This window comes from Catharus ustulatus, chromosome 11 (assembly GCF_009819885.2).
Source record: "Catharus ustulatus isolate bCatUst1 chromosome 11, bCatUst1.pri.v2, whole genome shotgun sequence".
Classification (NCBI taxonomy): Eukaryota; Metazoa; Chordata; class Aves; order Passeriformes; family Turdidae; genus Catharus; species Catharus ustulatus.
In genome coordinates, this window is record NC_046231.1 from 7,218,631 (window position 1) to 7,243,759 (window position 25,129).

Below are 25,129 nucleotides of genomic sequence, written 5' to 3' on the forward strand. Positions count from 1 at the left end.
CTGCGCGCGGCGCGGGCCGCGCCCGGCGGGACATTTAAACGCGCGGCGGCGGCGCGGGGCCGCCTCCCGACCGCGCACGTGGCCCCGCGCGCGGGCCGGGGCGGGGCCGGCGGGGCGCGGGAGCAGCGCGGGGTCCCGCGAGCGGCAGGGGGCGGGGTCAGGGCGGGGTCTGCGGATCCCGCGCAGAGCGGGGCTGGGGGCGGGGGCGGGGGCGGGGCCTCTGGGATCCCGCGCAGAGCTGGGCCGGGGGCGGGGCCGGGGGCGGGGCCTCTGGGACCCCGCGCAGAGCTGGGCCGGGGGCGGGGCCGGGGGCGGGGCCGCTGGGATCCCGCGCAGAGCTGGGCCGGGGGCGGGGCCGGGGGCGGGGCCTCTGGGATCCCGCGCAGGGCGGGGCCGGGGGCGGGGCCCGGACGCGGAAGCGGCGGGAGCGGCTGTAGCACGTGAGTCCGCGCCGGGGTGAGCCGGGGTGAGCTGAGCCGAGCCGAGCCGAGCCGGGCCGGGCCGAGCCGAGACAAGCTGAGATGAGGGACTGAGGATTCTGTCCCGAACTCGTTCCCGGTCCCCGGTCCCTGTCCCGGTCCGCGGCGGGAGGCGGGCCGTCACCATGGCCTGCCCGGCCCGGCTCGGCTCACGCCGTCCTTCCCTCCCCGCAGGCCATGCAGCGGCCCGGGCTGTTCGGGCGGCTCAAGGCGGCGGTGGTCGGGATGGTGCACGTGGGAGCGCTGCCAGGTAAGCGGCGGGGGTCGGCACGGCCCGCGGGACCCGGGCCAGGACCAGGAGCGGGTCTGTGTCGCCGCTGTCACCCCTAGCCCGGCTGCGGTCACCCTGCCAGGCTGTCCCTACACCGCAACCACGGGCCCCTCATGAAGCCCCTGAGTTTGGGCGCTCCCCTTCGTAGAGGTAAAAAAGGCGGGAAACAGTTCCACATAGGGGCCTGGGATGAGAAAGCAGGGATTGGGGTTTGGGTGAGCTCTGTGCTTCAAGAAGCAAGGGTTAGGGAGTTGCACATATGGGCATTGGGATAGGATGGAGATTGGATGGAGCTCTCTCATGCCCTGAGAGCTCAGACAGCAGGCGAAGCTCAGGGTGGGCAGAGGTGATTAGGGCAGCCCACCTTCCCCTGGCAGGCTGACGTGTTCCTAGAGGCAGCTCCCAGGTGGTACAGCCAGCTCACCTTGTGCTCTGAAGTCAGGCCAGCTAACAGCTGACACGGCTCAGCACAGTCCCCATTTCAGACTCCCACTGCCTGACCTTAGGAGCCCAAATATCAAGAGACTTTGGTCTTAAGAGAAACTCATTGAACTCCAACAAAATATGTGTGTATTTCTGCCATGAAAATCAGATACACTCAACCTTGCAGATTAAGGATAATGTTTACTGGTTTTAAACTCACTGTTGTTTAGCATAGGTGTTCTGTGCTGACCTAGAGGTCGGTCTTGCCCATAGGTTGTGTTGTCTGGAGCATCACTAATGCAGGATAAATTATAAGTACATGAAGAGTAAGCTAAGAGCAGACCTAGTGCAACAGGGGATTGTAGCACACATTCCTCAAGTTTGTGAATCAGATTTAGGAGCTGAATGGTTACAGCAGCTCTGCCAAGTTCAGATAAGGAAAGAAATGCCACTGAGGCATGTCACAAGGAGATAGGGCAGCCTTTGAACAAGTTTGCCATGTATGTCCCTGTCTCAGTATGCAATCCCCATGGATGTCCTACCCAAATCTGTTACTGTCCATGGGTTTAATTTGTGCATGCCCTGGGGTAAGCAGCATTATTCTTGCAGGAACACCAAGAAGTTCTCTTCCATTGACCCAGATCATTGATCAAGCTTGCCAAGAGGCAGAAGCTTACAAAGATGCTGGAGTTGTAAGTTTTGGTTTCTTTCTTCCCATGACAGCCATTACACAAAACCATTTCTGCATAGCCAGAATTTTAAATTGAGCCTATAGTTCATCAAAAGCATCTTGAAGCTCATTGATTAGGGAGATGCTTAAATCCATGTCTTTTATTTCAACATAGGAAGTAGGCCTTCTAGATTACAAAAAACCCTAAGATAAGTATCACCCAAAACAATTGAAAAAACTTAGTTTCAAATTGTAAAATTCAAATTGAGTTGGATTAATCAAGTCAATTTAAGGAATTAAAAAAACTGGCCTGAAATATGGGCTGTTGCTGGCATTCAAGGTCTCTGGCTGTATAATACTTCATCAATCCAGTCTGACAAGCAACTGTATTTTTAGCTTTGTACAGGACTCTGGTTTCCTGAGGTCGTGGAGGAATGCCATGTGCACAGCTGATACACTGCATGCATACCTCAGGAACCTGGAGGGAGCAGGATCACCCCACAGCTGTGTTTGTAACAAAACAGCACACATAGTTCAGAATCTAAAAAAAAAAAAGGCTCAGGCCCTTTTCTGCCCTCTCCAAGCCTCTCTCCAGGCCCTTGGCAGCAAGCATGCCTACTCTGCACGTCCAGAAGAGCAGGCCCAAAAGGCCAGTCTCAGCCAGAGGCAAGAAGAGACTGCTGTCAGAATTGCTGTTGGACCTACAGTGGTGTAGTAATCTTCATAGGTCAGTAGATTTTAACAGGGTGCATGTCCTTTTGAAAGGTCAGATATGTTTTAAACATTTCATTACACCTTGTCTTGGGGTGTTGATGTGCTTTTTCTTTGACCTGCCCACAGCATTATGAACATTTTCTGATGGTGTACTAATGTCCAAGGTTTGAAAATGTCTTCAGTGAACAAGCTTTCACTGCTCCAAGGTCCTGTTTTCAGAAAAAAAAAAACTTTATTAACAAGCTGGTTGAAACATTTTTAATCTATAAATTAGAATGATACTATACAGACAGAACAAAATTGAATACAAGAGCTTAGTTTAAAGAATAGAAGACCAAGGTCAAAATGCAAATCAAGTCACACAAGGTAGGTTATAGGTAGGTTATGGGTAAGGCTAAATTAGGAAAGAATGCTGAGAATAGAATCATTGAAAGGATAAAACAGCACAGGGGTAAAATGATGCTAGCCTGGTGGGCTTCAGTACCTGTGAACCAGACAAGCAAATGTGTGAGATGTGCACCCAGTTAGAATAGTCTCTGACTGCAAGCTGAACAGAACAAGGAAGTTTTCTTCCTTTTATAGGGAAGTTTCCTTCCTTTTCAGTTCTCCTGAAAGAATAGGTGTGCAATAACTCTGTATTCTGTACTGTGCCTTCATGTTTTGTTGTTGCACCACGAGGTAGAACATGATTGGCTCTACATCAGAAGAGTGGCAGACGCTAATCTCTGCCTTCCTGTGCCAGAGGAAGTGCTTGCACAAGTAATCTGTAACTCATAAAGCCATTGCTCCACATTCCAGTGCCTGTTTGCCCATTCCCTTACATAATAATTACACACTGAAACCTTCAACAGCAGGGGGAAGACACCAAATATTCCTGAAGGTGAAGGAAGGTACAGAAGCAGTTCCTTCCACTGCTGGCATGCACAAAGCTGCAGTAGCTTTGAGATGAGCTTTAAAATCAGTACTAACACAAAGTTTTATCTCTCTTTTAGACTTTGTTTTTTCAACAGTTGTACTGAACTCTGCTGTTCCAGCTCTAATTGGTTTACCTTTTCTGCAAGTGCATTGCAGTCTCTGAACTTGAATATATCTTTAAACCTACCTATCAGGTCGATGCATGAGGTGAATGCAGTCATTTCTCTACACATTTGGACAAATTCAGGGCTTAGAGTTATAACTAACCCATTTTCCTATAAAAGTCACAGCAACATCAATATACTTCCACACCAGTCTTCATTCTGAAGGTCTGTACAGTGTTACAGAATAGAACAGAACAGTGTTAGAGGGATATAACAAACAAATCCTTTATTAAGGAGATAAGTCTCAGAGGTAGTCAGGAGAGCCTCTATAATTATCAATAGGGTTGCTTAACACTTTCTGCAATTCAATTCTTTAGTTTTTTGTGCTACTTTAAGAGAAATGCAAATTTTCATGATAGATGCTTCAGGAGCTTCCACTGCCAAACTATTTTGGAATGGGAATATATTTCTTCAAAGGAACTCTTAAGCTGTCCATTTTCCTTGTGGAAGAAGGGCTCGAAAAAGGTTTTTTTTCCCATGGATGTTTGTATTGACAGTGTTCCCAAATGCTACCCACAGTAACCCTTAAGAAGATATGTAACCATTTGCTGCTATTTAAATGTTTACATATTGTTTCAAATTGCGAATTGGTGGTAACATTTAAAAATAAAGTATATAGTCTTGCTCACTCCATCTGTGTTGCACTTGGACGTAAATCCTGCTATGTTCAGAATAAGGTGACTTGTCTGGCACATTCGCAGCTTCACATAATAAATGTGAAAGATTTGTGATATTAGAGCATAGTAATGAAAATAAGTGAGTGCTCAGTTAGGAAGCCATCTGTGCTCAAAATGTATATGTTTTGTATTTGTGTGTTGCTAAACAATGAAATTCCCTAGACAAGATTTTATAAGCAGCAGGCTATGAGGCATTATAATCCCTCCAATTTGTACCTGCTTTTCTTTAAGGAAGAGGCAAAATATATATATTCAGGTTAACTTTTATTCATTCTATTCAGCCTTGCTGACATTTGTTTTGTAGCTAGGAAATAGAGCACAAGTTCCCACTTGACTGTTAGTTACTGTTCCTAGCTGTAGCTACTGGAGTAGCTGACGTTAAAAACAGTTACTAGTGTATATTTTACATTGCTGTTTTTAAAAAATAAAAGAGTGGTAAGCCTATTGCTCTTATAACTACAGTGATAACTGGAATTCACAACACTTAGAATTTAATAACAGTGGAGACAGAATAAAGTAGTATTTCTGCATAGAAACACGTAGGTAGCTTTCACTTGGATTATAGAGGTTAACATTTCTAATCTCAGCTATATTACAGGAAAATAAAACAGCAGACAGACTGCCCACAGCTACCTCCTATGGCAAGTGCAGGAGAACATGAGATAGCAGCTTACTTCTCTTAAGGCAGTGATCTCCTGCTCTGGAGGTGAGGTTTTAAAGAAATTGCTAAGAGCTGTGCTTACAAATAGCAATTAAGTGTTCTGCAAAGGCAGATTTCCTTTATAAGGAGTACATGAGGAGTGTAGGGATAATTGCTGTCATTGTTTTAGTCCCCATCTGAGCCTGTATAATAATAGGGATGATGCAAACCCTCTTCCCTTTCTGGAGGAAGGAGCAGAGGTGATGTGTTTGGAGAGGTTTGGACTGGGTGCACATGTTTGCAGGTAAAGCCTTTCTCTGGGGAGAAGCACTGGAGGTAAAGTCGCCCTGGGGAAGAAGTTATGTTAGGTACATACTGAGTTAAATCCTGTGCAATTGTTACATCAGTTGTGGTTTATAGTGTTGTTACTGTTTTGAGGCTTTTCTGCTGTAATATGTGTGTGGCTGAAGTGTTTTAAGAGGTTATTTCTGTAAGCGGAATGCAGCTAAGGAAATTATTTTTCATTTAGTTGGAGAGCTATTTAAATGACCTGTTTTTCAGTAGCTAACTGTGATACAAAGGGCACTTCACATGTGTAGCACTTCAGAAGTCATTCAAAGTAAAAAGAAAATACATTGTTTGAAAATTACTTATAATAAGGCTATTGTATATAAGCAACACTTAAGTTATCTTAATATTCAGTGGAGAAGCAGCACAGAAGGTACTTGCAGGAGTTTTATCTCATATTATCTACATAAATTCTGCTTTGGAGGATCTAATGCAGAAGCTGTTTCCATAGGCTTCTAAACCATAAGCTTAAGTTCCAAGAAGTTTATTTTAGCTCAACTGTTTTCTTTCTCCCATTTTAATTAGCTGTGTGATAGCACTGAAGTTTGTTTCATATACATATCAATTCAGTAAACACAAATCTGTGGTGTTATGTTTTTATATAAAATATGAAAGAAAGCTTTGACTTAATGCATCTGTAATTCAGCTTTCTGTATTGCAGAACATATGTTGTTCTCTTTTTAATTAAACAAAGCATAATATGCAAAAGAACAGTCGGATGGTACCAAAAGAATAACACATTATTAAAGTTCTACCAAAAATATTCACTGTAACTGTGGACCTTGAGGCCATAGGAAGAGGCAGTTGCTGAAAAGTGAATATAGTAAATTTAAAGCAGGAGAGAGAACTGTTGCAATCCTCCCATATGCCTGCATTTTGAGTTAGAATTCAATGAGACACGTGCAGTACTATGGCTAGGGTTTTTTTAAATCTATTAAATGAATTAATTCATTAATGTAGCTAATGGAATAACTTGCTTTATGCAAATACAGAACTGTCAAAGTAGTACAAGTTGTGAAAAGCTCAGTTTCACTGTGGAATTATGCCAGCCCATTCTCTTGCTTTTTTTTGGCTACTTGTGTGGCTTTTTAGGAGCTGAGCATTTTGAAGCCCCATTCCCAGTTGCCTTTCTTCCTGTTGGGATTGATTCTTGACTGCCTGGAAGCCTGGGGGTTCAGTTTTGCAGATCCTGGTTCCTGGCCCTTATGATAAGCTTGGAGTTTCCCTGATACCCAGATTTGGCTGAAGTCTGCCAAGTAGAGCATTTCTGAGCCAATGGCTTCCAGGGTTTTTGGCCTCAAGGAATTACCTGATTTTGATGGTTCATTGCATTTTTTTGAATTTGTTTTGTTTAAGTATTATAGTTCTACATTAGTCCTTTTGCCACATGCAACCACTGACCAGCTTTGCATTCTTGCTTAGACTTTTTATATTTATGCATAGAGAGAGCAAGAGGCTGCAGGCTTTCTGTTGGTCCACAAAAGATTCAGTAGCTGTGCCTCAGACACCAACACCATTAGGTCAGTTCAGGTTTTTTGGAACAGTCCTAACCTCATTCCAGAAAAAAAGACTGAAAATTGTGGGGGTCTTTTGTGGTTTTCTTATGACAGGTTGTCATCTTTGTCATATGGCCACCTCCCATCACAGTTACAGAAGTGTGGATATTACATATTGAATTCGACACATAAGCAAAGTCAAGCACAGATGTTTTGGTTGGTTGCCATACCTGGTGTTCCTTTGCCTAATTCAGGTTTTTCTGGGCTGGAATTATGTAATTAAGTATGTTGATAAATTGCCACGTTGTGCAAAGGTCTGATGTGGAGTGTCAGCATACCAGGTCACCTTTTCCATTAACAGGTGGTGTCCCTTTGCTTTTTCAGTAGCATGTGTTTTGTGTATTTAAATACCCAGCTGTGAGTAATTCGGGAGAGGCAGCTGTGCCCTGGTGCATTGAATGTTTGCAGGTTGTGAGCATGTTGCTCCACTGGATTATTTCCCTCTCACTTTTCCCCACCTTCTGTCTTGGGTATTCATTTATGATACCTGTTCCTGTAATTCAACTATTAAATGCTGACACTGTTTTATATACTTTCTTATCTTTTACTGCCAGAAGAGCTTCCACACTACAACAATGATTAGAGAAGTGTTATATATTAAAGATTTTTAAAAGGAAACTTTTTTGTTTCCCTGTCCTAATTCTCTATGTTACTAATAACCAAGCTGCTATGTTTAATTTCTAATTGTATTATTTTCCCAAAAATGTTGCTTTGATTCTTGTTCAGTTACAATATCTGTGAAAGGTAAAGCTCTCATTTTGAAGGATTAAGATGTGTGATAAAACTCCAGAGAGAGCAGAATTTATTTGCTATATATCCAGTTAGTTTGTCTATTAAACTTTTTGCATTTTTAGACTTAAGCTGGTGAGAAATATCTGGTTTTCCTTTCATCTTGTCACTGCTAATGCAAAATACCAGACATAGAATATGTTTCAAGGCTCTACTTTTATTCTTGTAAAAAAATCCTTGACAAAATTATATATTGTCTGCAGTTGTTGCAAACTATTTGGTATAGCTTGTACAATGATTGGAAAAGTGAGTGGCATCAGGTAATGTACAAATTGTATCAGCAGAATATTTTATCATCACTCCATTGTTGGCTAAGAGTATGTCCATGTGGATGGAGAGGTATAATAGACAATAAACAGGAATACCTTCCTTCCAGTAATTCTGAATGCAGAATGGGAGAAATAGCAATAGTTCATGTTATGGCATTTGGCACAATAATAGTCCGACAAAAAATTCCTTTATTTATCCAAAGTACAGTAATTTCACGATTATAAGCTGCACCATTTTGACTAAAATTTTCGTCTGAACCCAGAAGTGCGGCTTATAATCAGGTGCGGCTTATATATGGACAAAGAACGAAAAGTTGCTGTTTTAGTTTGGAGGACAGGTGTCTGCTGAGAAAGGCAGGAGCCTCTCTTTGAAATGGAGAATGTAAACCCCCTCCCTCCAAATTATTATAATTTTGAAATCAAGGGGCTTTCAGGCAAAGATATGGGAATTAGGAATAACAGTTCTTTACTAGGGAAATTAAAATAGAAATACAGTACTACAAAGAAACAAACTCCAAACCCTGACAAAGTCAGAGTACAACCTGACACCCGTCAGGCAGGGTGTTGGTAGCAGTCCCATTCCATGGTGGCTGCATCCTCCTGCAGTGACAGATGTGATTCAGTTGGAGCAGTGCTCCTGCAGAAGGTGCAGTTTCCCTCCGGAGACCCAGTGGAGAAAGGGGCTCCCTTAGTGTCCCAAAACCTCTGTTTTTGTCTTGATAAGAAATGTTGGGCTCTTCCCCCTGGCTGGAGCAACTCCCAATGGGATGCAGTAATTTTATCACTCCCACAGTGGGACACAATGGCCATGAGCAGACAATGACTGGCTGGAGGAAGGATGGGTTGTGAAAAGATAAAGAACAATGCCCTGCCTGGTTTCAATGGATGGCCCATTAGTAGAATATCTCCCATGGAGATAAGGATCACTGCCCCCACCCTCAACAGATGGTGATAGAATAGATACCTTTTATCACACTCTGTATTGTAACCCAAGACAGTTGCTGACACCCAGACATGTGGCTTATAATCAGGTGCGGCTTATAATCATGAAATTACTGTAACACTAATTTTCTGACATTAATTGAATTGAAAATTGCCCTGATTATCTCAGAGTCCTCTGGTATCCATACTTATTCAATATCCTGTATTCCCCTTGGATAATTGAAGTTTGACTTTACATTATTTGTAATGAGTTATAAGATTTAACTCATTTGCCTATAGTTTGCATTTTAGGATGGATCAAAGGAACCCAAATTGATGAATGTATAATTAAAATCACATTTATTTCTCTTCATGATTTCACTGCAACTACCATGCTGTTGATGAAAGCGCTTTTATAAGTGGTTGTGTACATCAACACAACTTGCTGTAGATAATCCTTCCTTTGAAGGAAAACCTTTACACTTGTGTCCTGGTTTAGGGGACAGGTACTGCCAGAAAAAAGGCAGGAGCTTTTCCTAGAATAAAACATCCCCTGCCTCCCAGTTTCCTCACCCCTATCTCACTGTTTGGGTCCCAATTCTCAGAGCTGTTCCCAGAAGCAGGAGGCTGTAGCAGAGCAGGGTGCAGGGCAGATCTCACCGCAGAGAAAAAACCTCTCTCCTCAGCATTTGGGCTGGTGAGTGAGTGTCCCCCTGGATGGAAAAAAGGAACAAAACCATCCACCCCAACCCTTCAAACCCCGCCCCAGTGATTGAGCCAGAGAGACAGCCCCCACCCATCCCTTTTGCCTTGGGCAATTAAAAGCTGAGGGAGCCACCCAGCCAGCTTCCTTAGCATGACAATGGGAAAAATTTCTCCACCAAGGGAAAAGGATTTCACGACTATAAGGCGCACTGGACTATAAGGCACTTTTTTTTTGCCGTGAAGATCCGTGCCGCGCGCAACAAAGTAATGAATTAGTAACGGAATCGCGCAATCGCAGGGTTTACTGGCAGGTGCTCAATTTGCAAACATTTTTCACAGATTGGTGTAGCCTTTAAGCACAGCCCCAGGCGCCCTCCCCGTGCGCAGGGTCCGGCACTCCCGCCTGGCGCCGGCTGATGCGGCTCAGCTCCCACGGCTAGCACAGCTCGGCTCACGGCTCACACTTCCAGATTGGCAAATTCCCGAACTTTGTCCGTATATAAGGCGCACTGGATTATAAGGCGCACTTCTGGGTTTCCATCAAAATTTTAGCCAAAAGGGCACGCCTTATTGTTGTGAAATTACTGTAAAACCCCCCTAACCCCTAACAACTTGTGTGTCTTAATGCACAGTATATAACAGTGAGCTAGCTGTGTTTGTACACTGCAGTGATGTTCTTTTCCAATCCTTTCCCAGGATGCCCTGATGGTGGAGAACATGCACGACGTGCCGTACACGGTGTGCCCGGGCCTGGAGGTGACGGCTGCCATGGCAGTGCTGGGGGCTACCCTGAGACAGAGCTGTCCCCGTGTCCCGCTGGGTGTCCAGGTGCTGTGTGCTGCCAACCAGCAGGCAATAGCCATTGCTCTGGCTGCAGGTAAAGGAAAGGGCTCCTCAGCTATTCCTGCTGCTCTGTGGCGTTCGCTCCCCACAAACTGCACCTTGTACTGACAGAGACACTGTGGGAATCTCACTGCACCCTGACAAAGGAGCAGTTAGATTCTGAGAATGCCTGCTTTATTAGAATGGGTGCTACCTGTGCACTGCTTCAGCTGGAGCTTCTAAAGGCTGCCACCACAGATTTCTAGGTGAAACCTGTCTAAATGTAATGATTAGTTTAAATCTGCTCGTGTCTAAAAGCCACCTTTGGTGTAACTCTTATTTACTTCAGTTATATTGCATATGAGGATCAGTTTAACCCATGGTGATTAAACATCCTGTTTCAGTATCTAAATATATGTTGTTGCTGCTTCTGTTATCCATTAAAACTAAGTTTTTTCTTTTTTAAATGAATGAGTAGAATGAAGCTTTTTATATAATGACAAAAATTGAGTGTACAAATAGCTGAAGTACTTAAAATTAAATTGCATTTGGGGGAATTAAATATAAATTAATCTATCTTTATTGCACGAATCCTAGACTTGCTAAGCTTGCTACTCCTACTGTTTGCTGAAGCAATTTTAGTTTTTCATATGTAACCCTCCATGATGTAAAGATGAAGGCTGGCTTAATATGGAAAGCCTGTACTTGCCAAATTTATAAATTGAGTGTTAATGCATGTTTTTGCCCAAATTGACTGTCATTATGGTAAGGCTGCACATTTTTGCATGTACAAATTCTATGGAACCAGGCAGAAGATGCTGGTGTTAACTGGAAGCCATACCTCAGGTAAAATCATTTATGTTAACCTATCTGCAGAGGCAGTTTTGCTGAATATATTCTAAAAGCTTTAAATTGTTTTTAATAGATGTGTTTTCAACTGAGTTTTGTTTTGTGAGTTTTAAAATCAGACATTGCAATTTTCAGGGTATCTAGCCACTTGACAAATTGAGAAAACCTAATTTTTATTGCTACATTGGAACCCATATGAAAACCTCAAATAAAAATGGTAACAGAATCCAACTTTAGTTTTTCAAGGTTGCTGCATGTGGGCCACTTGAGGTACATAGGTATTTGGAAAAATGTCATATACCCTATTTTTAAAAGCAATCCTTTGAGGAGCAAAAATCATCACTAAATAAAGGATACAGTCTGGGAACAATGTATTTCTCTTCTTTGCAATTATTAATGAAGGGGAGAATTCCTGGAGGGCTTGGGTTTTGCTCAGCTCCAGTATTGTTCTGCACTATTTCCTCTGTAACTGGGGAACACCAACCAGGAAGGGCCTGTGTTTAATGCATTTCATTGCACTTCTCTAAAAATGATTGTCTCAAGTTCACTGAACAGGAAAAGTAAAAGAAAATTACTTTAAGCAAAACCATAGTAAAGTGGGTACTACTTTGTAGGTAGCAAATCTTTGAATAGTTTTTCTCTAGCAAGTTAGTAGTGACTTTAATGTCAATACAATTTTAACAGGTGACTGTTAACAAAGCAAGTCCTGTATGCTTTCACTACAAAAATAACCTGCTGAAGGTGTTCTAGCTAAAAAACATATGTAGCATCTTCTGCCTACTCTACAGTCATTTAATTTTCCCTGTGGAAATCCCTGTCTTTGGTAGGAATAACTGTTCTTAAGAGAACCACACAGGGAATTTATAACTGGTCTCTAGGAGAAGGTTATGGTTTTATTTTGTAAAGGGTGGGGGGAAATCCACAGGTCTGCAGTGTGACTAGGAGATCAGCTAGCTTGAACAAGGACTGTAGGGTCATAATCCTGGGTCACTTACCATGATTCAGGGCTCAATTTTTAGTTTATCTCATCATAAATTTAGAAAAAAGTGGTTCAGTTGGAAGGGTCTTTAAACAGCCTCATCTAGTCCAACTGCATCTCTTCCTGAAGCTGCCCTTTTTCCTTTAAGAAATGACAGTTCTGAGTCAGTCTTCATCAATGATGGTGACACAGTTGATAGCTGGAATGAGGCTTCATGTCAGGAGAGACCCCACATCTCTCCATGTCTTTTGTAAACACAGCTTTGCTGTCAGCCCATTCCTTTCCTTCCTGCACCAGCAGGGTGGGAATTCACCTGCTATCATCCACAATACTGTTTAGGGAAGACAGAATTAGGCAGAGTTGTATGCTATGGTTTTTGCTGTCCTTTTTTACTGCCACCATGTTAATGCAGTGGTGAGGGGAGGCAGCTCAGCTGAGAACTGCAGCAGGGAGCACCCCCAGGTGCTGTGAAAGGCAGGAGTGCTGTGAATCCTGCTGGGAGTGCTGCTGGAGACCCTGCTCCTGTGCCTGCAGCCCATGCTGAGCACAGGAGGAGCAGCTGTAAGACAGGGTCATGAGAAGTATTTTTGCAGCACAGACACACTGTGCCTCCAGTGTCAACAGCTGACAAACTCAGTGCTTCTCTAAGAGTTCTGTTTATTAGTTTTCATTGGATATTCCCTATTCTTTTTCCAGTGAAACTACAAAATGTGTTGTTCCCCTATAAGTCAGAAATGGGACTGCCTATTAACTGTCCAATGGCTATTACTTTTCAACTTGCCAAATGTGAAAGTAAGCATTAGTACCATTCTCAGAATTTTATGAGCATAAAAATGAATTCATTAGCAGAATCTGATTATGGCTTCATAAAACAGAAGGGTAATGATATGGTGCCTGCACCTATTACACTTGGTTAAAAATTGTATTTACATGGCCTCCAAAAACCCAGATTGAGAGTGCAGCCTTGTTAAACTAAGTACAATCCAATGTTTAGCAGAAAGTCTTGTATTACTGCACTAAGGAAATATAAACCAAGCATCAACAATGTATAAGCAATGACTTTAATAAATGCAATTACTCAATGAAGGGCCCTGACCCGAGTTAAACCTTGATTGCTGTGAAAGTGTCACATGTTTCTAGGCTCACCCATAGTCTTATGATTAGAGAAATATTTATTCTTATATAACTCTGAATTGTACTGTAAGCTTGGGTGATGAAATGACAAGCTATAGCTTTTGTTCCTAGATGTAGAAATCTCAGTTTAGCTATTTGCACTGTGTTTATCACCCAGTGTCTACAAGCACCTGGAATGGTACTTGTGGCACTCTCTTGTCTTTGGATCCTGAGAATACTCCATGCTTTGCACTTGCTAATCTCAAGGCACAGGACAGCTTGCATTTGATTTGGCATCCATCTGTGATGTTTCTTGTTAGCTGGAGTCTGTGTTGCTAAGCAATACAGGCTCTTCTCTATCAGGCATAAGCTTCTGTTTCTGCAACTTCAGGGCTTTTGGAATGAAACTGGAATTTTAAAATAAACAGACACCTTGTCATTTGGTAAATAAATTTTCAAGATCATCTATGTTTATAGTTGGAATATACTAAGGTAATGCCTCTGTTGTCTAATCAGTTCTCTGGTGGGTAGGATTGCATTCTTGATGACTATTTCCACATGCATTGCTTTCCTTTGTATGATGTCAGCTCTAATTAAATGTGCATCTGACTCTAAAGCTGGAGCAGTAGCAGAGCTTCAGAAGGGCTTGGAAGACACCTCCAAAGCAAACTGGAAGAACAGCAAAACTGCACAAGATGAGTGCAGAGCTTTTACACAGATGTCTTAAAGAGGCAGGTTTTAAGTGACAGGTTCAGGGCTATGAAAGACAGGAGAGAAGTGGGGAGTGCAATAAGGGAGTCAGAATTAAATCTTGTGCCTCCCAGCTGTGGGCTTAGTGCTCTGTGGTCCAAGGCTTCAGTCTTACAACAGAGATATTTCAAGGCTGTGGAGGAGGTCCCTGAATGTCAGTGACTGGCCCATGTGAAGTAATTACAATTCATAATCTTCCTCTTCACTATCCATCCCACAAAACCTTCCTAGTGACAAAACTTAATGAATATGGTGGGACCCATGTTACTAAGGCATGGCAGACTTGATGGTTGGAATAGAATGGCAAATGTTTGACTCTTCTTAAGCCTTCAGCACAGCTCTAGAAGCAATTTGTTGATGTGGGGCTGTGTAGTAAACACACCTATGTTCAGATGGAGTCATATGGGTTGCACATGACATGTTCCAGGCTGTGTTTTCTTGCCTAATTTCCTAAAGAAAGATGACAGAGCTATTCCTCTGTGTCCATAGCCTTGATGCTTTTGACCTGATGACCAACTTCAGGCATATTTAACAGGGGGATAGATGTCAGAAAAGCAGTAATACAAATGAAAGTTTCTGGAAAGAGGGAAGAGATGCAAGTTAATTACCATTTTTGGAAAGAAAACACATCATTAGAATAATGGAGCAGTGTTTTGACCACCTACTTCTCTGTCTGGCACACCATGGCAGGAGGCAGGGCAGGGTGTGCAGCTGCCTGTTCTGAGCCACACAGAACAAACCGAGGTGCTGAGGGAGAGAAGGGGACCAGGGGCTGGGGGAACACTGGTGGGGTCAGTGGGAGAGATGGGAGCTGAAAGCAGTGAGATGGGAAGAAGTCAGAGAGAATAGGGGTGAAAATAAAGAATGGAAAATATGTGGAAAAGTGATGCATGTGAAAGAATTTGTGTTGGGATCAAATAGGGAGGGCAGTAAGGTGGGTTTTCCTTTGGGTTTTAATGTTTTTCTTTTCCAGTTCTCAGTTTTAGCTAAAATGTTGCTTTTGACTGTTCTCAGGTCTTGATTTTATCCGGGCTGAAGGATTTGTGTTTTCTCATGTGGCTGATGAAGGGATTATAAATGCCTGTGCAGGTGACTTGCTACGATACAGAAAACACATCGGAGCAGACAACATTCAGATTTTTGCTGATATTAAAAAGAAACATAGGTAAATACAAGCAACATTTTATGAAAATATGAATGAAATAATGATCTTACATTTTTCTACATTTTCTGTTCTTTTTTTTAAATGTCAGTTTTCTTCCAGGAAAGTTAATCATATCGGGAGAAGTTTATTACTTAAGCATGGACTTGCAGTGCTATAAGGGGATACATTTAAAAATAAATTTGCAGCTGTAAGTTGCAAGTTGTTTTATCTGTGAGGTTTGTAGTTGTTTAACCTTAGGTTTTCAGTATGCCACCTATAAAAGCCTTGCTTCTGGTATTGAGACTTTTTATGCATGTGTGTGTCTATTATGTGCAAAGAAGTTTTGTTTCTGAAAGTTAGGTATCCAAGGTTATTTTTTAGTTATGAAGGCAGTTGCCATATAAAAGCATCCAAGTGATAATATTTTGGCATTTTAAAAAGCTCTTCTCTTTCTTCTTCCTGCCAATAATCCTGATTCCTGCTACTTAAATCAGTGCTGTCTATGTAAGGGTTATGTTCTATGATTATCAAACAGAAGGAACTTAAGACAGATAAATCCAGTTTCTTTTCTACTTATACTTTATCTTACCTGTCACATGGTACTTTCAGCTATTTAGATGTCACTCTTTGGATTTGTTGTTGGTTTTTTTTTCCCCAGAAAAACTACTCAAGTGCTATGTATTATACATGCTAAATAACCTAATTAAAATGTTTGTGTGTAGTATGTGAGCAATCATGAGAATAATCAAGTTTGGAAGACCTTAAATATGTAATAAGCAGGTAATTTCAAAAGAGAAAGGAAACAATGCAGTGGTGGTCAGATGAAGCTTTTCAGGTCCTTTCAGAGCAGTTTATTTCTGATGATTTTTTAATGTATATATATAAATATGTATATATATTAATGCAAGTGCATTGCATTAGACTTTCTGCAAATGAAATTGCATCATGTCATTTTTATTCTTAGTCTTGACAATTGATGAATTGATATTTGGATTATACTTCCCATTTTTCAAAGAGTTGGCAAAAAAGTTTTCGTTTCAGGCGGAAATATATGCTCAGAAGGAAATGCTGAAGGACTTCTTGGTTGAGCTTTTTAATGTAGAAAAATGCAGCTGCCACTGAGAGCTGCTATGCTCCTGTTCTTTAAATGAGGAGAAACTGTTCTTGTGCCATCACCACTCAGCAGTGCAACATTTGCCATAGCTGTTTTCTATTTCACTACAGAAACAAGAGTGTTGGATGTTCAACCAGCAATGGCTGGAATTCTTTCCAAGTCTGGGGCCACGTAAATTAATAGCTGCTATTGCAATAGGTTCCAGACAAAGTGTGTCACCCATACATCAAAGCCTGCTGTTTAACAGCTGGGATGCAGGTGTAATTGATGTTTGTAATTGCTGTGTGAGATGATTCCTGTGGTTATATCATAGGTATTAACTATACTTTCTGTTAGTTGGGCTTGTGGAGGTTGTTGGTTCTGTCTTGGGCAACAGGGTCTGATTTATGAATGAGGACACATCCACAACTCCCACTTGAAGTCAGAGAGCTCTGTGTACTCCACACTTCTGAAATACAGGTCCTTGACATGTAAGCAGCTGTCTCAATTGACACTTGGTGGTTTACACTTAGCACTCCCTCTCTAGAGCCAGGGCACCTGGAGCAATAACCGATCAATTCAAGGTGGGACTGTCACCTGCCAGCGTGCAGCTGGACGCTGGTAAAGCATCCTGGGGGTTCTGCTGGGAGAGGGAGGGGAGCAGGAGCTGGGGAAGCAGGGTCTGTGTGTGTGTGTGACAGGCTGTGTGTGTCCCTGCAGCGCTCACGCCCTGACGGCCGATGTCAGCGTGGCCCAGACCGCGGCCGCTGCCCAGCTGTTCCTGGCCGACGGCGTGGTGCTGACCGGCACGGCCACCGGGCACCCCGCTGACCCCCAGCAGCTGCGAGGTGAGAGCCAGCACAGCCAGCTGGGCACCAGGGAGGGGCACTGGGCACAGACAAGAGCTTCCCTATGGGGTCTGATTTGGTCAGAATGAACGGATTGGGGTGGTACTTAGATGGGCTGTGGTATGTTTCTATACATGACAATTACAGTAATTTCATGATTGTAAGCCACACCATTTTGACTAAAATTTTGGTCCGAACCCGAAGTGCGGCTTATAATCAGGTGTGGCTTATATATGGACAAAGAACAAAAAGTTGCTGTTTTAGTTTGGAGGACAGGTGTCTCCTGAGAAAGGCAGGAGTTTCTCTTTGAAATGGAGAATGTAAACCCCCTCCCTCCAAATTATTATAATTTTGAAATCAAGGGGCTCTTAGGCAAAGATATGGGAATTAGGAATAACAGTTCTTTACTAGGGAAATTAAAATAGAAATACAGTACTACAAAGAAACAAACTCCAAGCCCTGACAAAGTCAGAGTACAACCTGACACCCCATCAGGCAGGGTGTTGGTAGCAGTCCCATTAAATGGTGACTGCATCCTCTTGCAGTGACAGATGTGGCTCAGTTGGAGCAGTGCTCCTGTACAAGGTGCAGTTTCCCTCAGGAGGTCCAGTGGTGATGTGGAGAAATCCGGTTTCCCTCTGGAGTCCAGTGGAGAAAGGGGCTCCCTTAGTGTCCTAAAACCTCTGTTTTTATCTTGATAAGAAATGTTGGGCTCTTCCCCCTGGCTGGAGCAACTCCCAATGGGATGCAGTAATTTTATCAGTCCCACAGTGGGACTCAATGGCCATTAGCAGAAAATGACTGGCTGGAGGAAGGATGGGTTGTGAAAAGATAAAGAACAATGCCCTGCCTGGTTTCAATGGATGGCCCATTAGCAGAATATCTCCCATGGAGATAAGGATCACTGCCCCCACCCTCAACAGATGGTGATAGAATAGATACCTTTTATCACACCCTGTATTGTAATGTGTGGCTTATAATCAGGTGCATATTATAATCATGAAATTACTGTATTCCAAAATGACAATTAATCCAAGCTTTTATAGCACTGAATGATGCTGAGGCTGAAAGAAAACAGTTTCATTTGTAAAAAGCCCTCATATAAGAAAAAGCCACTTTATAACCCTGGAAAACTAGCTGTGCTAAAAATAGCCATATTAAACTAACTAGCTAACCATAAATCTTTCCTTTGAAGAGCTTGGTGTTTTTACCTTTCACAGTTAAAATGGAATTCCTGCAAGAAAAGGGGCATTTTGATAAAGCAACATTCCATATATTAATACCAGGGAAAATACTGCTTGGAAGATTTCCAGAAAGAATACAAGTCCATTGGTAGACAGGAAGATATTAACATCAAAATAACTTTTAAATAGTGCGGACTTTTTGTCAAGGGTCAAATGAGTCCTGTGAGTTCTGACCTTTGTAGAAGCGCTATGATTCTTGATATTTTTATATTGGCATAAGTTTGGGCTGTGTTCATGAAACAGAATTGCTCCCATGCTAGAATTAAAGTTCTATCAGGGGGATATTTAATTTTCATCACTAATTTTAATTTAGATCAATGGCTTGAATGTGAATGTCTCACTGCATAAAATAGAATGTGTGGGGTTTTAGGTTTTACTTTACCTGACACGCTGTAACTTGGCATGTTTTGAAGTTCCAGTGCACTGTAGTTTATTCAACTGAAAAACATACTTTATCTGCCAGAGATAATCTGGACCTCAGCAGGTTGTATTTGTATCTTTTGTGTTGTATTTTTGTGTCTTTTGAAACAACATAGAATTCTTCAGAGTTTCCTGAGCTTTATGTATATAACAAATACTTAAGAGCATTTAAAATGAACATTGAATTTGTCAAAATGGTTATTTCATATATAGTAAACTTTTTGCTAAAAACCAGGTTATAAATTGATATGCCTCAGTCACCAATGTTAAAAAAAATGTTGTGTAAACACAGAGCCTCTTGAATTAGCTGGGTCTTTTGATAAAGTAAATTAGAAATGATACATGGAACAGGTGATACTGGAAGCTATGCCTGCTTTAGAGACTGCAAAATTTTGTTAGTCTAGAGATCCATCCCTGTTTGTACTTAATGTCTCCACTGTTATTAATAACTTTTAAAAAATACTTTATATGTCTTTGGGCAAAATCCTAGGTTAAATTCTGCTTTCATGTATGCACATGCAACCTGTAGGCCCAGAGGCTTTTTTGTCACAGAACCCCAACCAGACAGAACCATAGCTTCTGCTTTTCTTTCATGTGAACAAACTTGTCAGTCTGTCTCTTTCTCTTTCTGGGTCCAAAGAACAAAACGAATCAGAGTTGGCAGCTGTAATGAACTACACATTAATTCTGTGTTTGGATTTGTGTTATAAAAGCAAGGGTGTGCTGATCATGGGTTTATTGTACTTAGATCACAGCATTTTGGATGTTAGCAGGTCCTCTCATGAGAAAGATGTCTTAAAACAGTTAAGAGAAGAACTTAAAAATCAATATTGCACAGTATAAAAAAATGACAAATTAGGCATATCTATGTCAGGAGATTCTTAAAAGGGATCAGATCTACAGTCTACAAAGTTGGTGTTGATGTGAGTGATATTTTGCATTTCAGGAATTTATGCAGCCCTGGCAGTGCCGTATTACGGTGATACAATTGGGCACCTTTCATCACGCTGCAAAGCAGCTCTTGAAAGCAAAGCTGAGAGACAGATGAGATTTTTGTCATGTCTCTTTTTCAGCTTTGTTGTGCAGTAATATAGAAGTGGTTTTGCCTTTGTGTCTTTGTGTGGAATTGATTGATTTGTGATGGGCTGTGGGAAGTGTTTCCCTGTCAAGGCAGAGATCTGTGTTCAGTCAGGTTTTGTTTGCAGTTTGTGTTGCTGCCTTCTCTAGGCTGGCAGCCTCGCTCCAGGGCTGCCTGGGCACTCCAGGGCACCAGAGGCTGATGGAGTACGAGGTCTGAAAAATCAGGCTTCGTGTTGTATAGCTGTGCATTTTGAATTGCACTTCATTAATAAACCATCTTTTCATCTAAGAGGTTATAGAAGTTCTGGTTTCCTTGTGGAATGTTCTTTGGTTGGATGTGTGAACCCATCAGGTTTTTTCTTTGGCTATAACTGCTGAAATACCTGTTTTGTATTTTGAGTGACCAAAGCTTTGCATAATGACTGCTCAGTTACCTCTTTGAACAAAACAAAGTGTCTCCGTTGAGTAACCTGTGGAAAACAGGTACATAAAGAAATCCAACAGCTGGCTGTGACTGTCACCTCCTTAATTACTGTTCATAAAAGGGGCCTCAAGACTGACTCACCCTCTCATCTTTTGATGGCCAAAATAGAGGCTGCTGCCTGTATGATATCCTCAGAGATAGGGGATGTGAGTGATCAGTACTCTTTCTGTTTAAGCCCTAAATTTAATGACAGAGAAAAAGTCCTTTGAATTAAAAACCTCAAATGTGTTAAGAGTGGAGCATTACCATAAACACAGTGTTGTGTACGGTACAGTGATCACTGCAATGAAGAACTGTTAAAGAAGAGTAGTGGAGCAAGTTATTGGCACAGTGGTGCTTATTTTTACACCACTCTTTGCCATTGTTTTCAGGCTAGGAGCACTTGGCCTTTATTTCATGAAACTTGTGCATACCGTAGTTCAAATGCTTTCATTGTGCTTTACAACCAAGCAGGATTTCATTGGGTTTTATTAAAGACCTGTGTGCAGCTGTGCTGCCACAAGAAAGAGCACAGTGCCCTCTAGTTACAGTCCTCTGGAACAGAGAAATCTCTGTAAACTTCAGCACCTTGTTACTGCAACATCACAAAATTTTCTCTTTTTCTCACTGTGGCAAAATAAAAAGTCAGAAAAAGAATGCCAGGAAAATTTAGAGATTTGAAGCAGAGCTCTCTGTTTAGAGATATTTTGACAGTGACAGAACATTGCCACACAAAAGCACATCTCACTGCTGTTGCTTTATTTTCTTTTACAGGTTAGAATTTGTATTAGCACAGTCAATAGACAAATCACTGTCTGCTAATCAACTTTAGGCCCTGATGTGCTTGGAAAGGACTTAAAAGTAGCATCTGTAGCATCCTTAATGAGGTAACACATCTCACTGCACACTGAGCACTCCCTTTGCCATTCTTCACGTTGTCATTCTGAATAAATCTCAGCCCAGGAGATGAGTGTGCACTCCGTGTGTCACGTGTAGATCACAGCAGCACTTCCCACTCTGGAAGGCTTTGGGTTCTTCTGGAGTTTCAGATCAGTCTCAGGTTTCACTGGGCTTTTCCCTTTGCCCAGCAGGGCTGAGCTGTTGTCTCAGACCCGTATGAACACGCTCTGTTTAATTATTTGGCTCTTCATTTTTCCTGCTGATGTGAAATAATTATGAAACAGCTCCCTGCTAATGTGCTGTACGCACTTGTAAGAACAAATATTGACTTGGAGCCTGGTTGCTCTGGGGATTCAGTCAAGTACTGTCACAAATCTGTGGTCAGGTGCACCTTAATTGTGCCCTGGTATTGATGTAAAGCAGATAGGATATTCCTAAGAGCATATAGATATTATATAAATAAAATTCTGGAGTTTTTTGAACAGGGTATCCGTAATAATGCTGTAAGTAACTAGAAATTAATTATTTTGTTGCTGTAAGCAGAATGACTAAGAATATCAAATATGCATAGAAATAACTGAAGTTTTAATCATATATGCATGATCCATCTGATTTGTTTTACAATTTCAGGAAGGGCTGTGTTGAATGGTTTTATTTCTGTGTTAAAATCTTTTTAAGAAGGAGTTATTGTTCCTAGATGGGAAAAACGGTAGAGCATGTGACCTAAAAAGAGATTCAAGAGCATTTTAATTGATCCCCTTTCTTCAGTGAAGTAGGAAGGTGATAAATAATTAGTCTTCCCTGAAGCATAATTAATAAGTTAGGCTTCTGATGAAACTTCATTTAAACAGTGTTTTGAAGCAGACTTTTATTTGTTGCATGCATGCTTTTCCTAGTTACCTCAAGCTATAACTACCTTACCATCAGTTTATCACTAATTAAGCCAATTTATATGTTTTTAAAGGTCAGAAATAATGGCTCACAACATTCCTGTAAGGGATGAAGCATCCAGTCATATGAGTCACTCTTTGGATGGTCAGTTTGACGTAAAATGATGAGAAGGATGCTTAAGTAATCCTTGAACTGGGGTTTTTTTTCCTCCTCCCAAAGCTAGTACTGTATTTTGAGCCTTGCTTTTGTCTGTTTCTCCTTTTGAAACCAGGTAAAAAGGTCTGATGATTAAGTAACGCTGTATATAGGAAAAATAAGAGGGTTTTTTATTCCATTGTCGTTCCCTGCACTAGATAAGAGAGCACTTCTCTTTCTGGCTTTTGCTGTCTGGAAAAATTAGCTGAGCTGTCAGTGGTGCTGTGTGATCCCTGCTCTCTTACTCATACAAGCAAATATAGGAAGCATTCCAGATAACACAATATAAAATAGTAAGACTTTTTTTTTTCTGTTTAGAGCTAAAGGTGTTTTTTCTAGAGAACCTGTTTTATTTTGCAGTAGAAGTAATAAATACCACAATCACAAATTTCTCAATACTTTTATTTTTCTGTTGAAAAACTAAGCAAATTAGAGTCTTTATGGAGAGAGTTTCAAAGATAGGAATTAACCCTGATTTTGGTTTTCTTCTCTTCAGAGGTTAAGCAAGCTGTGAAGATTCCTGTGCTGGTTGGGTCTGGAGTGACTCTGGAGAATGTGAGGAATTACTTGGATGCAGATGCTCTGATAATTGGTTCGTATTTCAAGAAAGAAGGATATTGGGCAAATGCTGTTGATCCTGACCGAGTCAAGAAATTCATGGAACACATAAGTAAACTGAGGGAATGAGTTTGTCAGCAAACACTGTTTGTTTGTGTAGGTTTGTAGAAATGCAGTGTGATACATCCTACGCAATTGAAGCACAAATGCGTGGCCGAATGGCAAATAACACCAAATAAAAATGCACATCATCTCCATAACTAGCTGGGAAGCTTGGTGCCATACCTCACAATAACCAGATGCTCTGATGTTTGCTTCTAGGCAGCACATTTCTGTGGTGCTCAAAGCCACCAGCAGTGTAAAATTAACTCTGAAATCTTGTGTGAGATATTCTCTCCTGTAAGTTAAATGCGTATGGAGTTCAAGAATTTTTAGAAAATGTTCATCACAGGTGAGCTGAGTTCTATTTTGCCTCTAAGTACACTATGTTGCCCTAAGTTTACAGCTAAAAGTGTTGTAAATTGGACAAGTTAATTAGCCTTTCAGTTTCCCATCTGTAAAATGATGATAATAGCACCTACATCACACAGGGGCCGTAAGACATAATGAATGAATGTACAGCACTTTCATCTCTCCAAATGAAGGGCTCTTTTAAAGTTCAAGATCATTATTTTTTCATTAGAATTGTGCATTTATACAATTGCTACATTTTTGTAATACCACACAAAAATTTAAGATAATTGGGGTATTGATTTACTTACAATACTTATTAGAGAATAAATGTAAATATTTAATTACATTTTAAGTAGATTTGGAATGTAGTCAAAATGCTTTTGCAAAAACTGGAAATTTTAATAAAGGTTTATTATTTTTCAGCAAGCACCTGCAGCTTTGTACCTCTCTAGACTAGTAATAGTGATGTAAAAAACTTTCTTGGAATACACAAGATATAATTACAATAGAAACCTTTCTACCAAAGCCACAGGTAAACAGAGATTTTTATTTTTCATCTAAGATGCAGAGGAAAAATATTACAGTCTTACTATGTATGTTGTAAGAGATGATCCTCTGGTTTGATCCTTTAGCTCTAAGGAACGTTAAAAGAACCCAAGGAATACCTGTTATGTCATGGCTACACAAAATGTGGGCATGTGTTTTCATTCCTTGGGACTTGGAGCTCAGTTTGTCCTCTGGGATCTCTTTTTCCCTGACTTGTACACACCAGGCTTCTGCTGGTGGCAATGAAAGTTAAATTGTGGGTACCAAAGCAAGTGCACAAATATGGGGGTATGGCAGCTGGCAGAGTGCCCATGCTTCTCTGAACAAGATCCACCCTCCTTCCAAAGACAAAAAGATTTTCCATATACTTAGTTTTGTTAACATAACGGTGATTCCAGAACATCACAGTATGGCTGATTCCAGAATGTCACAGTATGAGATTGTCTTCTCAGGTTTCTCTTTTCTGGACTGCTGTTTCCTACATGACTCCCATCAAAAGCAATGAAATCTTTGGTGTGTTGATCTGCTGGAAAAGAGGTTCTTTAGGCCCTGTGGCAACCATGGCTTTTCTCCCTTTTTTCTCCTAAATGCACTGACACAGCTCCAATGCATAGAAATCCTTTCAGGTGCCTGGCTGTTGTGGCTGGCACTGCTTTGTCAAAGTTCACATTTACACAGGCACTTTAAATCTGTGTGTGGTGCTGCTTCCCTCAGAGCCAACAGTTGTGTCCCAAGCCCATCCCTGTGCCAGCAGGAGCAGCCCTGTGGCCTTACAGGGGTCAGGAACCTGATTCTAGCTGGAACCTAACCCAGCTTGTAGCAGCCACACTCAGGGTGGGGAAGGGAGAATTGAGGTCATCTTCCTCAGTCCTTGTATCTGCAGCTCTCACTCCAAGCTGTTGGTAGAGGCAGTGCAGAATTATTTAAGGATTGTGAAGATGCTTAATGAATTTGTATTCCACACAGCCACAGCATCTTTGCCAGGTAAAGCAGTGATGTGGTTTAGTGTAACAATTCTTTGCCTGAGTAACGAATGTTATTGTATCTCCTCTGTGTTGTGAAAAACACCATATTAAATTAAAACAAAGGTAAATGCACTTAGATACTGGTAATGTCAGTCTGCTTAAATCAGTATATATGCTTGATCAGCAGATTTAGTGAAGGTTGTCCCAACAGGTATGCACTAATACAATTGTTACCAGCTTTGGAAGTTATTTTCAGTAAACCTGTGAGCTTGAAA

At 41.5% G+C, this 25,129-nt stretch overlaps 1 protein-coding gene across 5 annotated transcripts; it reads left to right on the forward strand.

Moving 5' to 3' along the window:
- Nucleotides 1–391: 391 nt before the first annotated feature.
- On the forward strand, nt 392–23,772 carry LOC117001425 (uncharacterized protein F13E9.13, mitochondrial-like). 5 transcript variants are annotated; one of them, XM_033069766.1, is made up of 7 exons: nt 392–440; nt 654–729; nt 1,783–1,865; nt 10,238–10,418; nt 15,069–15,219; nt 17,012–17,139; nt 22,829–23,772. In XM_033069766.1, exons 2-7 carry the CDS (start codon nt 657–659, stop codon nt 23,017–23,019), a joined length of 807 nt encoding a protein of 268 aa, XP_032925657.1. In that variant the 5' UTR covers nt 392–440; nt 654–656; the 3' UTR covers nt 23,020–23,772. The 5 variants fall into 5 exon arrangements, with proteins under 5 accessions (XP_032925657.1, XP_042635562.1, XP_032925658.1 ...); XM_033069767.2 differs by having other exon boundaries at nt 436–466; XM_042779628.1 differs by lacking the exon at nt 1,783–1,865 and having other exon boundaries at nt 398–440.
- The last annotated feature ends 1,357 nt before the right edge of the window (nt 23,773–25,129 follow it).

Bases quoted from the DNA above. Each gene is read 5' to 3' on its own strand.
- LOC117001425 (XM_033069765.1), top strand. From the start codon at position 1,632: ATGTCACAAGGAGATAGGGCAGCCTTTGAACAAGTTTGCCATGTATGT. The intron at 1,866-10,237 runs GTAAGTTTTGGT...ATCCTTTCCCAG, and splicing joins CTTACAAAGATGCTGGAGTT to GATGCCCTGATGGTGGAGAA. The intron at 15,220-17,011 runs GTAAATACAAGC...GTGTCCCTGCAG, and splicing joins GATATTAAAAAGAAACATAG to CGCTCACGCCCTGACGGCCG.